Source organism: Pyrgilauda ruficollis, unplaced genomic scaffold, assembly GCF_017590135.1.
Source record: "Pyrgilauda ruficollis isolate IOZ18807 unplaced genomic scaffold, ASM1759013v1 scaffold16, whole genome shotgun sequence".
Lineage (NCBI taxonomy): Eukaryota > Metazoa > Chordata > Aves > Passeriformes > Passeridae > Pyrgilauda > Pyrgilauda ruficollis.
In genome coordinates this window covers 3,976,885-3,989,858 of record NW_024514764.1, presented here as the reverse complement: position 1 = coordinate 3,989,858, position 12,974 = coordinate 3,976,885, and the positions used below count along the sequence as shown (strand labels likewise).

Below are 12,974 nucleotides of genomic sequence, written 5' to 3'. Positions count from 1 at the left end.
AGAATAAATTTCCCAGTAGCCAAGATTCTCCACCTGTAAAATGTGATGCTGTGAGTCTCTCAAGCTCCTATGTGAGTCTCCCATAAAATTGTGTTGTGCTATGTGCACCTGATTCCAAGTAGGAAAACATGTTCTTGCTCCCTAAGTACAACTGAATAATGATGTTTAATACAGGTTTCAGACAAAGTATGAACTGATGTCTGTAAAGGTGAATGCATTTTAAAGATGGGAGCTTTCTCTTTGATTACATTTCCAAGATGGGAGTTGTAAGAAATAGCTTCTCTCTTTTCCCTTTTCCGGTTCTATTTATACAATTTTGTCTTAGTGGATAAGTTCCCTTGGAGCTCTGCTTGCCCAGCCCAAGCATTGTGAGAGCCGAGGTTACTGAGTAACAGGAAATGTGGCCTCAGCTCTGCTGTGTCAGGGCTTATCTCCCCGCACGGGAGTGACTCCTTGCTCACCGACTGCTCATTAACTCAGCCACTGAAACCTTTGTCAAGAGAGCTTTGAATATTCCTTACATTCGTGCAGTTATTGATTTGCCTCTCTTTTAATAAACACCAAGGGCACAGCCAGATATCCTTGTGTAAACCCACTCAAGGCAAATTCAAAAAGATATAAACCCCCAGCAGTTTGCTCCTGGCCCTCAGCCAATAAATAATTTTAGTCCCCCCTCCACCCTGCCCCCAGCAGAGCCCAGGGTTATCAATAATGGTCCTATTCAAAGCACTTCAGTGGAAAGTACAGCAACAAAAACATGTTGCAACTGTTCGTCGCTGCCTCGAGTGCACAAGTGATCCATTCTGGAAGGTAAAAAGTTAAGGTGATGACCAAAACCTTCCTGAATTTTTTCTGCAATTTCAAAAACAATCACTTCACTATACCTACATAGTTTGGTGAGCTCTCTGCACAGCCCTCAGTCCTAGAAAGAATAAGGCGACACTTGAAATTTGCATCTTTACTGAAAAAGCAACAGAAAAATAAAAGAATCACCTGATTTGCATGTAATGACAATGCATTTTTTTTCTTTACCTTTCTTAACTATAAGAATTTAATATCAACAGAATGAGCCTGGATTAGGCTACAGCTCACAGGGAAATGCTACATACTAAACACCTGCACTACACTGCTACTTTGCCCAAGGTTGTCTGTAACAGTTTGGAGGAAATACTGTAAATAAAAGGGAAAAAATAAACAACCTACCCAGTCCAACAAACTGCTCCATATGATAATCAAAATCAAAGGTTCTATGTGAATTACATTCTGAATAAAGCTCATTGGAAATCACATTTCACAGAGCCCCTGACGTACTGAAGAACTGCTCGAGAGGACAGTATCTGCACAAAGAATGTGAACCTTCAAGCTGAAAACTGAAATGTTGCTGGGCTACTGCTGCAACCCAAGACCCTCCATCCACTCTACCTCTAATCTCAAGGAAGTATTTGGAGCAGTAGTGCTAACCTTCAGATGAAAATGTAGAGCAAGTATCTTCTACAGGTAATCCACAACTCTGATTTTGAAATTTAGACTGATACACATTTGTCTCATTTCACTTCTTTGAAGTGTTTTGGCAGTTTCCATGTGTTTTTCAGTGAGCCTTGTTGAAGTGCAACAAGTGGGAAGCCAAGAAAACAGAGTGCTGATACACTGGTCACAAACTACCCTCTCAACCCACAAAACCCACTGCAGGTTACTGAAAGGTTACAAGAGAAATGCCCTTCCCCATGAGCTGGTGTAGGAAAACATGATGGTACTGACACATCCCAGCCAGACAGGCTGCACTAAAAAAAAAATCATGAGCCAGCCCTTCCTTGCTTATTTATATCTGAGGTTTTAAGAACACTATTCATCAACACAGTCACTGACTGATGCTGAGCCAGACCCAAAACATCCTTCATACTCCAAGTCTTGTCTTTTAACACCTCATGGTCATTGCAGAGCATCTGGAAAAATAATTTATTGCATGTACACAGTAACAGGAATATTCCAAAAGCCAGGACCCTTGGAAACCTAGAAATAACCTATTTTTAAGCAGGGATCTTCATGGTTTGACATGCCCTGCTTTGAGTGGAGCTTTTGTTGTATTAAGCAAAGGGCGTGGTGTGGTATTTATTCCACAGGCTTTTCCTTTTCTAGACCTCTAGCACTTCACACAGCGCACTGGGAAAAAATGCAATTACAAAGGCTGGCCAGTGAGCGTAGGATTACTTCATGAAGAGGAAAAAAAAATCCACTGGATGGCCTCGCATACTTAGAAATGGCAGGGACAAACACTACTTTTCTGTTCTAAAATATCTCATTGCAGAAGAGAATCTGAACTTTAAAGTCACATGATGATGAAACCATAGGTTTGCTAAACATGCAACGTGTATGGTTTGAATGACTTCAGCAAAGTTCCTGTTTCCCCTACAGAACTGCATATTTTTCAGTCAGCAAGCGCCTGGATTCTTCACCGTGATGTACAGCAGCTGAAGAAGTTATTGTAATATACACACAGAAATAGAAAGGGCTATAAGCTCCAAACAATAATTGTATTTCATCTGCCATTTCTCAGTGGAAGGCTCAGCCTACTGTTTCTGTGGAACAATTCCTTGAAAAGGTAAGTGCTTTATATTACTTTGAATATGCAATGTTTTATTCAAGAGGCTCAAACAGCGAAGCTAAGGTTGTTAGCTTTAAATTAAAAGTTTTTAGTTTTCCCTTTTTTAGCAACATTTGAACTACACAAAGTAAAATACTGTATCTGGGAAAGGTCCTCAGAAAGCAGAAATGTATAATGAAGCTGAAATTTGTGATAAAGCTGGGCATTAAGTAGAGAAAATGTGAAGACTGTTTTCCAGTAAGTACTTCACTGCCGCTGAACCAATGGGAGGTGGATGATGAAACCCTGTTCAGTGGTGGGGACAAGCGACTCCAACCATTGCCTAAAACCAATCTTTTAAAGGATGGACATTGTCAGATAATCTTAACCCACTACAGGCATTGTATAGGACAGGAAACAGTTCAGGGATTATGTTTAAGTCACTGTTAGTTCCTTTATATTCTAGAAAAGTAAAAACAAAAGCTTTCGGTTTCTCAGGAACTGCTACTTTTCCACAAGGGTAGGATTTCAAATCTTAAGTCTTTACGACTTCAAATACTTGCCCAAGCGTAGGAATTGAGCTCTTACAAGAAAGATGAACATAGTATTTCTTATTTTAGTCTCATATACTGTAAGCTGCCCCCCATCTTTTAACTTGGCAGACACAGTGTGAACAGAAAGGACATCTTCTCTCCCCAGATCACGTGCTATCTCCAGTCACACTGCAGGACATCCCTACCAACAGCAGTTTCACAAGCAATGTTATGTGTATTGCTTTATGACTGGAGGAAAGAATATTTTTCTTCTAAAGGCTGGTGACAGAGTGCAGAAAGACTGCCCTACCAAACCTTTTATAGAGGAAGAGTTCTGGCTGCCAGGGAGAAACTCCCTGGTTTAGGAGCTCTGCCTTCTAGACTTTAAATAAACACAAACCTCCCCTTCTGCAAAAGTTAACATTAAAGTGGGGATGGGGAACCCAAACCCAACGGAATCTTAGGGACTAGAGGAAAGCAATGAAAGTCCTTTCACAACTTGCTATTTTTAAACTGCTTTTTGAACACTGTGCTCACTGTGTTGGAAGTGAAGAGGAATGTATTCACTATGCTTCAGAAAGTGAAAATCAAACATATTTGCTTTAACTGCTGAATTATAGGGAGGAAACAGGGATAGAAAGAGGGAAAAAAAATCCAAGAAAAAAGTGAGGCCTCATGAAATTAAGAAGGGATCTGTGATGTGACTGATGGCAAATTAAAGTAAGGCGGACCTGAGATAAAGGGATAAAATACTGAAGCATGACAACACAAAGTTAAACCAAGCAGCATATTGCACATTTCCCTCAATAACTAACCATAAAACAAACAGAAACAGATCTGGCTTCTGCCATAGTTACCGTGACTAAATGGAAATAAAAGAAGTCAGTTTATGTCATAGTATGTTGTAAGAGAAAAAAAAATAATTCAGGTCTTGAGGTGTTTGCACTGTAAGCTGACAGATTCCACTAAAAGAGTGGAGGACTTGTCTGCTGTTGTCACTCCCTCCACCCACACCACAGCAGAACATAAACATGACGTGCATTTGGAAAAAAAAAAAAAAAAGAATGTCCCTGCAGTAAATCCAAGAACCAGACAAGAACTGAGGGAATACGAGATCTTTTCACAGCAGAGGAAAATGACAATAAATTCCCTATATTTTTTTATGATGGAAACTCTTTTTCTAATTTTGAAAAAAAAAAAAAAAAGAATGCCCCTGCAGAAAACCCAAGAACCAGAAAAGAACTGAGGGAATACGAGATCTTTTCACAGCAGAGGAAAATGACAATAAATTCCCTATATTTTTTTATGATGGAAACTCTTTTTCTAATTTTGAAAAAAAAAAAAAAAGAATGCCCCTGCAGAAAACCCAAGAACCAGAAAAGAACTGAGGGAATACGAGATCTTTTCACAGCAGAGGAAAATGACAATAAATTCCCTATATTTTTTTATGATGGAAACTCTTTTTCTAATTTTGAAAAAAAAAAAAAAAGAATGCCCCTGCAGAAAACCCAAGAACCAGAAAAGAACTGAGGGAATACGAGATCTTTTCACAGCAGAGGAAAATGACAATAAATTCCCTATATTTTTTTATGATGGAAACTCTTTTTCTAATTTTGAAAAAAAAAAAAAAAGAATGCCCCTGCAGAAAACCCAAGAACCAGAAAAGAACTGAGGGAATACGAGATCTTTTCACAGCAGAGGAAAATGACAATAAATTCCCTATATTTTTTTATGATGGAAACTCTTTTTCTAATTTTGAAAAAAAAAAAAAAAGAATGCCCCTGCAGAAAACCCAAGAACCAGAAAAGAACTGAGGGAATACGAGATCTTTTCACAGCAGAGGAAAATGACAATAAATTCCCTATATTTTTTTATGATGGAAACTCTTTTTCTAATTTTGAAAAAAAAAAAAAAAGAATGCCCCTGCAGAAAACCCAAGAACCAGAAAAGAACTGAGGGAATACGAGATCTTTTCACAGCAGAGGAAAATGACAATAAATTCCCTATATTTTTTTATGATGGAAACTCTTTTTCTAATTTTGAAAAAAAAAAAAAAAGAATGCCCCTGCAGAAAACCCAAGAACCAGAAAAGAACTGAGGGAATACGAGATCTTTTCACAGCAGAGGAAAATGACAATAAATTCCCTATATTTTTTTATGATGGAAACTCTTTTTCTAATTTTGAAAAAAAAAAAAAAAGAATGCCCCTGCAGAAAACCCAAGAACCAGAAAAGAACTGAGGGAATACGAGATCTTTTCACAGCAGAGGAAAATGACAATAAATTCCCTATATTTTTTTATGATGGAAACTCTTTTTCTAATTTTGAAAAAAAAAAAAAAAGAATGCCCCTGCAGAAAACCCAAGAACCAGAAAAGAACTGAGGGAATACGAGATCTTTTCACAGCAGAGGAAAATGACAATAAATTCCCTATATTTTTTTATGATGGAAACTCTTTTTCTAATTTTGAAAAAAAAAAAAAAAGAATGCCCCTGCAGAAAACCCAAGAACCAGAAAAGAACTGAGGGAATACGAGATCTTTTCACAGCAGAGGAAAATGACAATAAATTCCCTATATTTTTTTATGATGGAAACTCTTTTTCTAATTTTGAAAAAAAAAAAAAAAGAATGCCCCTGCAGAAAACCCAAGAACCAGAAAAGAACTGAGGGAATACGAGATCTTTTCACAGCAGAGGAAAATGACAATAAATTCCCTATATTTTTTTATGATGGAAACTCTTTTTCTAATTTTGAAAAAAAAAAAAAAAGAATGCCCCTGCAGAAAACCCAAGAACCAGAAAAGAACTGAGGGAATACGAGATCTTTTCACAGCAGAGGAAAATGACAATAAATTCCCTATATTTTTTTATGATGGAAACTCTTTTTCTAATTTTGAAAAAAAAAAAAAAAGAATGCCCCTGCAGAAAACCCAAGAACCAGAAAAGAACTGAGGGAATACGAGATCTTTTCACAGCAGAGGAAAATGACAATAAATTCCCTATATTTTTTTATGATGGAAACTCTTTTTCTAATTTTGAAAAAAAAAAAAAAAAGAATGTCCCTGCAGTAAATCCAAGAACCAGACAAGAACTGAGGGAATACGAGATCTTTTCACAGCAGAGGAAAATGACAATAAATTCCCTATATTTTTTTATGATGGAAACTCTTTTTCTAATTTTGAAAAAAAAAAAGCTGCATGAATATTCTAAAATAAAACATCATGTGAGAAATAAGCCACCCTTTGCTGCTCCCATGCAACATATATTTTTATTTTAAATTAAATTAAATTAGTACAACCAATAGTCTGAAAAAATTCACAAACATTAATACTACTACAGCAGAAGTAGTGAGCTCCTTCATCCCATTGTTATTCTAAGCATGAACTTGATATTTGGGAATGTTTTAAAAGTGGAAAGATAATTTCTAAGAGCTGCTTTACATGATAGATGAGCACCTCACAGTCACAGGAATCTCTAAAGCTATTCAGAGTGATGTAAACAAACAAAGAAATAAACAACAAAAAAAAACCACCAAAAAACCAGAGAGGTTGTGCCATCTGGGACCATTCCAAATCCATCAGCTGCAGGGGCTGCAGGAGAGTCAGGCTGTTCTGGTGGGACCCAGTTTATAACCCCAGCTTGAAAACCCTGATGCAGCCACTTCATGAGGTGATGAACAATCATCTTCTAAAGTGCTACGTACCCTCAAATTTCACTGAAATCATTATGAAGAGACAAAATATTAAAAAGAAAAAAAAAAATCAGATTGTCAGGAAGTCAGAAATGTACAGGTGGGGGTGACCATTTCAGAGAAAATGCACATGTGTTTCAGCTTGTAGGAAGAACTGGCCATGTCTGCTTGTACCCCCTGCACAGGAGCCTTTCCTACCACAACCTGAGCTCCAAATTGCCATTTGATCTTTTTAATAGTGAGACACCAGAACAAAATATGAAAAGAGTCCCTGACATTATCACTGTGATTATTTTAAGCTTCTAGGAATAATTTAAGGGGGAAAGTTAATAACTACAGCATTGACTTTAATCTTATTTGCCAAACTAAAAATATTTCAGAATTGGCTACAAACTGCTAGGAGATATTTCTTCTTCTGTAATAAACACTTTATTGAATTCAAAGAAAAGATTTATACTCACACTGACTGGTCACAGCAAAGCCGCAAACAGCTTGCTCTTTTAGTAAAATTTTGTTTGTGTGGGAATCCCAAGGTGCTCCCTTTAAAACAGCACACCTAAAAATTTTTCCTTAGCTCAGAATTCTGATACTTAACACTGATTGTAATTACAAATATTTAGTTGCACTGTTATTTCCCCAAAGTGAGCATGTTAATTCTAGGCTGAAGAGATTCCTTTTGTTCAATTTAAACCCTTGCTCAGAAGAGGTAATTTAAAAGACATACACTTAGATGAGGACAATAATATTTAGATGGAGAGGAAGCATCAATTTTAGTTATTTAACAATAATGTGCATGTCTGCGGTTGCAACTGAAACTGTTTCAGTCATCCTGACACCAAATGAGAGCAAAACATCCTTAGCCTCTGTTTAACACTGCTGGGCTGCCAGTAACACACCACAGTGTGCAAGCAGGTGGCTACAGGAAGAGAAACCGAGATGCTGCACTTGCTTGCACAGTAAGCTGCAGTTACTGGAACATGCTGCATTAAGCTTTACTTTGTTTTAAATGCCCAAAGAGTATTTAAATACAATTAAAAATACATTGTTATGGTCATAATTGAACCCAGCATCAGTACCAAGGCCAGGTCCTGAGCAAATTTATTCAAGTTTTGGTATCCTTTTTATTCCCCCCCTGTAATTTGATATAAGGCCCCATGATTTCCTGTGAAACCCCAAACTATGCCCTTTGCTTCCTTTGAAATGATGTTACCAAAAAGCTGAATGTTGCTAAATTATGCTGAGATTCTCTGCAAGGACAGTGAGCACAGTTAGTTGGCCCATACAAGTTGTTGAGAAGATAATGGAGATGTTCACAGAACTGAATTCTTCCATTCAGCCCTGCAGAAGGAATTTACAGGTAGCACTGGAGGCCCTGGTGGAACAGCTCTAAATGTAAATATTTCCTAACCTTGAATCTACAGTGTGGGATGATAACAGACTTTCTCAGATGCTCAAGTGGTCACAATCCTTTACCAGATTAAGCTTCAAATCTCTCTCCTAACAAAAGATCAAATTTTGACTTAGAGTTTCCTTCATCCTTGAGACTCCTCCTAAATATTTAAGAAGAAATGACTTGCAGAAGTTAAAGTTTCACACACAAGAATTTTTCATATCTAATAAACTATTTTTAAGCTTCAAAACTATATTGCCTCTTAACTTGCTTCAGAGACTTTTGCCTGTTTTGCCCATCAGTTCTTTCCTACATGGTGCACCCCAGCTCAGAGGCTGGCACAGAGTCTGACCAGCCAACCTTGCCTCTGCAAAATCACCTGTAACACAAAACATCTTCCCTGGGTGTGTTAGTCCTTTCCATAGTGGAATCTCTCAGAAAATAACCTTTTCTACAAAAGAAGAAATTCTGTCTTTAAAAAGGGACAAAGAACACTGCTGAATCAAAACAGAACTCCACGCTTTTCTATAAATGAAATTATAATTATATAAGATTACATACACATTTAATCAAAGCCACTTTGATAAGTCAACTTTTCTAATTAAAACCAGTATTAGAATTCCAATTTTGAGGAGAGATTAGAAACATCAGAAATGTGAAGTAGTGTCAGAGGTAACAACCATAAATTAACTGTCAAACAGTATTAAGACACTGATTTATCTATAATGAGCACTGCTTAAAAACATTAATGCATCTCTATGAATTTTTACCAATTTAACATTACTTTCATTTTAAGAGTTAACATCACTAAAATCCCCTTATGGAAAAGGCATTATGTACAACTAAGTATGCAATTTCTTGTCACTGTGACTTATAAAAACTTCTGTAGGGAGAACTCCATGGTCCTGTCTTTGCCTGCTTGTTCAGAAGAGCTTTAGGTAAAACAGAACAAAGTAAAAACACCAAAGTCTAACACAAAATTGGAATCTTTGCAAATAAAAAAGATTTTTCCCCCAAAGAACACTCTACACTGTAAAAATGCCTATTTGTTTAACTTTCTCCAGTGCAGAGGAACATCTTTAATCAGACGTTCCAAATTAATTAGGAACAGTGGGTTTATTATCTCATGTTTAAATATATTTAATCTTTGCAACTAAAAAAAGGTATGTTATTTTCTGTATCAATCAGTACAAGCTGCACAGAAATTTCCTCTTAGAAGCTGAGCTAATTATGCTTTTAGGTAGTCTGGAAAATGCATATATCCATATCCATTACAGTTTTTCACAAGTACATACCATGTTCTCATAAAAGCTTTTCGGCTTAAAAGAAAAGGAGCCTCCAAGCGTTTATACAGTAACAAAATCATTGTATCAACATATCACAGAGTCATTACAGCTAACAGCCTGACCATATTACTCTCAAAATTCCCTATTTCCAGGAATTTATAATGTAGTTGTAATAAATGGTCCTTGCTAAAACTTTATCAACGGGTTTATAATGCACCAGTAATCGTTTTCTCAAAGTTGAGCATGCAGAAAATCATTATTTTTTGCTGTTTTATGCAACAGCTACATCTAAGAAATGACAGCGTTATTAATGTATAAAGATGTTTTGGTATAAAAGCAGTTTGTTCATAACAGTTCTTATACATTCTCATTAATTTTGTACGGGCTCCTCAGCACAGACTGCAGCTATGAAAAGCTTTTTTTCAGAACAGAAAGGAAGCAAAACTAAAACAAAGAAAGGAATGTGGCTCATGCCTCTTATTGTGATTATCTTTGCATTTTCCTCAGTATGTGGTGTGAGACTGCAGCTGGGTTCAAATGATACAAAATTCCCACCCTTGCGACAGTACAGAAGAGCTTTTTGTGGCTGGAGCTGCTGCCCACACACTGGATTGCCCTGCAAACCGCCTTGGCCTTTTTTGGCCAGATGGGGAGGAAAAGCAGCTCCACCTAAACAGAGCCAGCTCCTCCTCACCCGCTGAACAACCAGTATTCCACATATTCCATGGGCAACATCAGCGTGCTGGATCCTGGCTGTCCACAAAGCTGAGCTGCACCAAGCGAGGAAAAGGGAGGAGTGGTAAGAGCAGAAACCACATCAAAAATAAAAAAGCAGATTTATCTGGTTAAAAATAATTTCAAGCTAACTTGGGTTATAACACAGGAGTGTAAAATCCACCAAGAAATTACTGCATTTATTCTGAACAAATGGTTCATACGCCTGACTGCACATAATATATTCAATGCAAAAACAGGCATTAAAGCTGTACTTTAAAACTTGTTTCATCTTCCTTTTCCAGTTCCGTTTCAAACACCGTTGAACAGGAAAGAAGCACAGTGTGGAAAGAAGGATGACTTCTCACAACATGACGTGGATCAGCTACCCAAGCAAGAGCCAGCCTTTCGTTTCCCCAGAAGAAATCGAAGCTGTCATAGCTTCTCAAAACATCATATCCAGAGTTATGCACTGTTACATTGCCTTTTTTGTACCCACAGGATTAATAGCTGGCATATGTATTTTGATCATTTTCATAAAGAATTATTTGCAGAACAAAAGAGCAAGCTTGGACATACTTCTTCTATATTTCACCATCAGCAATATCATAATGATTTTTTTTTCCTTTACTGTCATCACTAGACCTGACTATTTAACAGCAACCCACCTTGCCTGTAGCGTACTGTCATTTTTTTTCAACTTTGGTTATTTCAATTCTCAGTATGTTTTCATTCTGACACTTCTCACACTATTACTGGAGAGATTTCCACCACAGACTGCTCTCTGCAAAGCCACCCAAAGACCCATCTTGTGTGTTGGGCTTGTACTCACATACACCTTCTGTTTGTCCCTGACGGAGGCAGTGCTGGTTGGCACTGATAATTATCACCTGGAAGCACACTGCCAGTTGGATCCATTATTTGCATGGCCCGAATATGAGATTGTTAAATTCACCTTTGGGTTTGGAATCCCGTCGTTACTCCAAATCCTCTGTTTTACTGTTCTGTGGGCTAAGGAAGCACCTGCTGGAGCTCCAGCCTTGCAGCAGCACATGCGCGCTTACCCCGCCGTGTACGTGATCAGCGCGACAATGTTCATCTGCCGCCTGTTTTATAACGTCATGATTCTCTTCAGGACAGCACTGAAACTACAGAGGAGCATTGGAACGGCAAAGAACGAGCTTGTGATGAACACTGCAGAAATAGTGTTGTTCTGTGAGAGCTGCGCTAGCTTGGTAGTTATACTCTGTATTCATAAACCGTGCAAGGATGAAGTACTTCAAGTCATACAGAGGTGCCGAAGGAGGACCCGCGCCAACAATCACCTTGAAATACCAGAAACAGCCCCGACCCATCAAAGGGGGTCACAGTAATACTAGCTCTTCTAAACAACTGTCAATCCACTTTGCTTTTTAGCTTGTGGGTTTTGGTTTGGTTTTTTACTTCTTCAAAAAAAGGGCAAGTGTTCCTTCTTTAGAACCCAAACTTGGCCTATCTTACAGCTAGCAGTACTGGAAGAAAAAAGATGGTCAGTTCTAGCACTTACAGTGAAATCTGTAAGAAAACTTCCAGGGTCTGGGGCTCTTTGGGGTTTTTTTTCATATATACATATATATTTAAACAATCTATTTTTCTGCAAGCCATTGCTTCCAAGTCAGGTAGAAAGATGAGTACTGTTGCCAAAGAACTGTGCTTCTGCAATAATATCAATGCCCTAGCAGAGCTGCAAACAAAAATGAGGCAGGAAGCAACTTTGAACAAAGGTCAAAATCTGTAGTCACAGCTTTTTCTCAGGTGTACTTCCTCCTTTGACTTCTTACCCTTCAAACTACTTATTTCTATAACACTGGTATATAACTGGAATATATAATTCTAGTGGCAGCAGCAGTGAAGTTTTTGTCTGAATTCCTGCGCCAAAAAAAAGAGAAAGAAATCAAATTAATGGTAACACGGGTCCATAAAGGAAAGCTTTGGGTCCTTTGTGAGGCACTGAACTGGAAAGATCAATAGGATGGCTAATTAAAACTTTGTGCAAGAATGAAAGCTTTTTGTTAATGTACTCTCAGCTTCTACTTTGCATTTAGACTTACTGCAACAATTGATTTAAGCCATTCCTGATGAGCTCATTCAGAAGCACGAAGGCATTGGAAGAGCCACATTTTCAGTAATACACTAACTGAAAAACAGAGAAAAGCCTGACCAGAACAGCAGAACTGAGGTGTATTTTTAAGAAGGCAAACAAAACGCAAGCCCCAGTTCCTAACTGGAATCAAGGTTCTGCTAGAGACAAGCATTGTACATTTAAATGAGAGTTGATGGGTAAATGGTGCAAAAAGAGCAAAATATCTGAATTAGAATAAAACAGCTGTGGTGCAGGATGAAGCCCTGCAGGATCAGTAGCTGATGCAGGCTGAGATGTAGGTGCAAAGCTATAAATGCCTGCTTTGAGCACACTATTACTGCCACCAAATCTGGCCAGAAGCCACCTTAGGCATTTGGCTTTGGCTTCATCATCTTTTACAAAGGTTGAGAGAAAGGAAACAGGAAAAGCAGAGAATTGTACTAAAACTTGGATAATGACGTAGACTCAGATGGCAAAGTTACAAAAACACAGCACTGTGATGAGAAAGTAACTTGAAGAGTTCTGAGAAAAGTTATTTTGATGCTTAAATCTGTGCCTTTGTATGAAACCCAGGTGCTAATGGAACTGAGAGGGGGTTTTTGCAGTTACATCCTTTGAAAGATCTTCCTGATGGGGCCTTCCAGATTTGTGTGGGGAGC

General features: G+C 37.9%; 1 protein-coding gene across 1 annotated transcript; it reads left to right on the top strand.

The window, feature by feature from the left end:
• Window positions 1-2,471: 2,471 nt before the first annotated feature.
• Window positions 2,472-12,753, top strand: LOC121350934. Its single transcript, XM_041462727.1, has 2 exons — window positions 2,472-2,599; window positions 10,499-12,753. Exon 2 carries the CDS (start codon window positions 10,550-10,552, stop codon window positions 11,564-11,566), a length of 1,017 nt encoding a protein of 338 aa, XP_041318661.1. The 5' UTR covers window positions 2,472-2,599; window positions 10,499-10,549; the 3' UTR covers window positions 11,567-12,753.
• The last annotated feature ends 221 nt before the right edge of the window (window positions 12,754-12,974 follow it).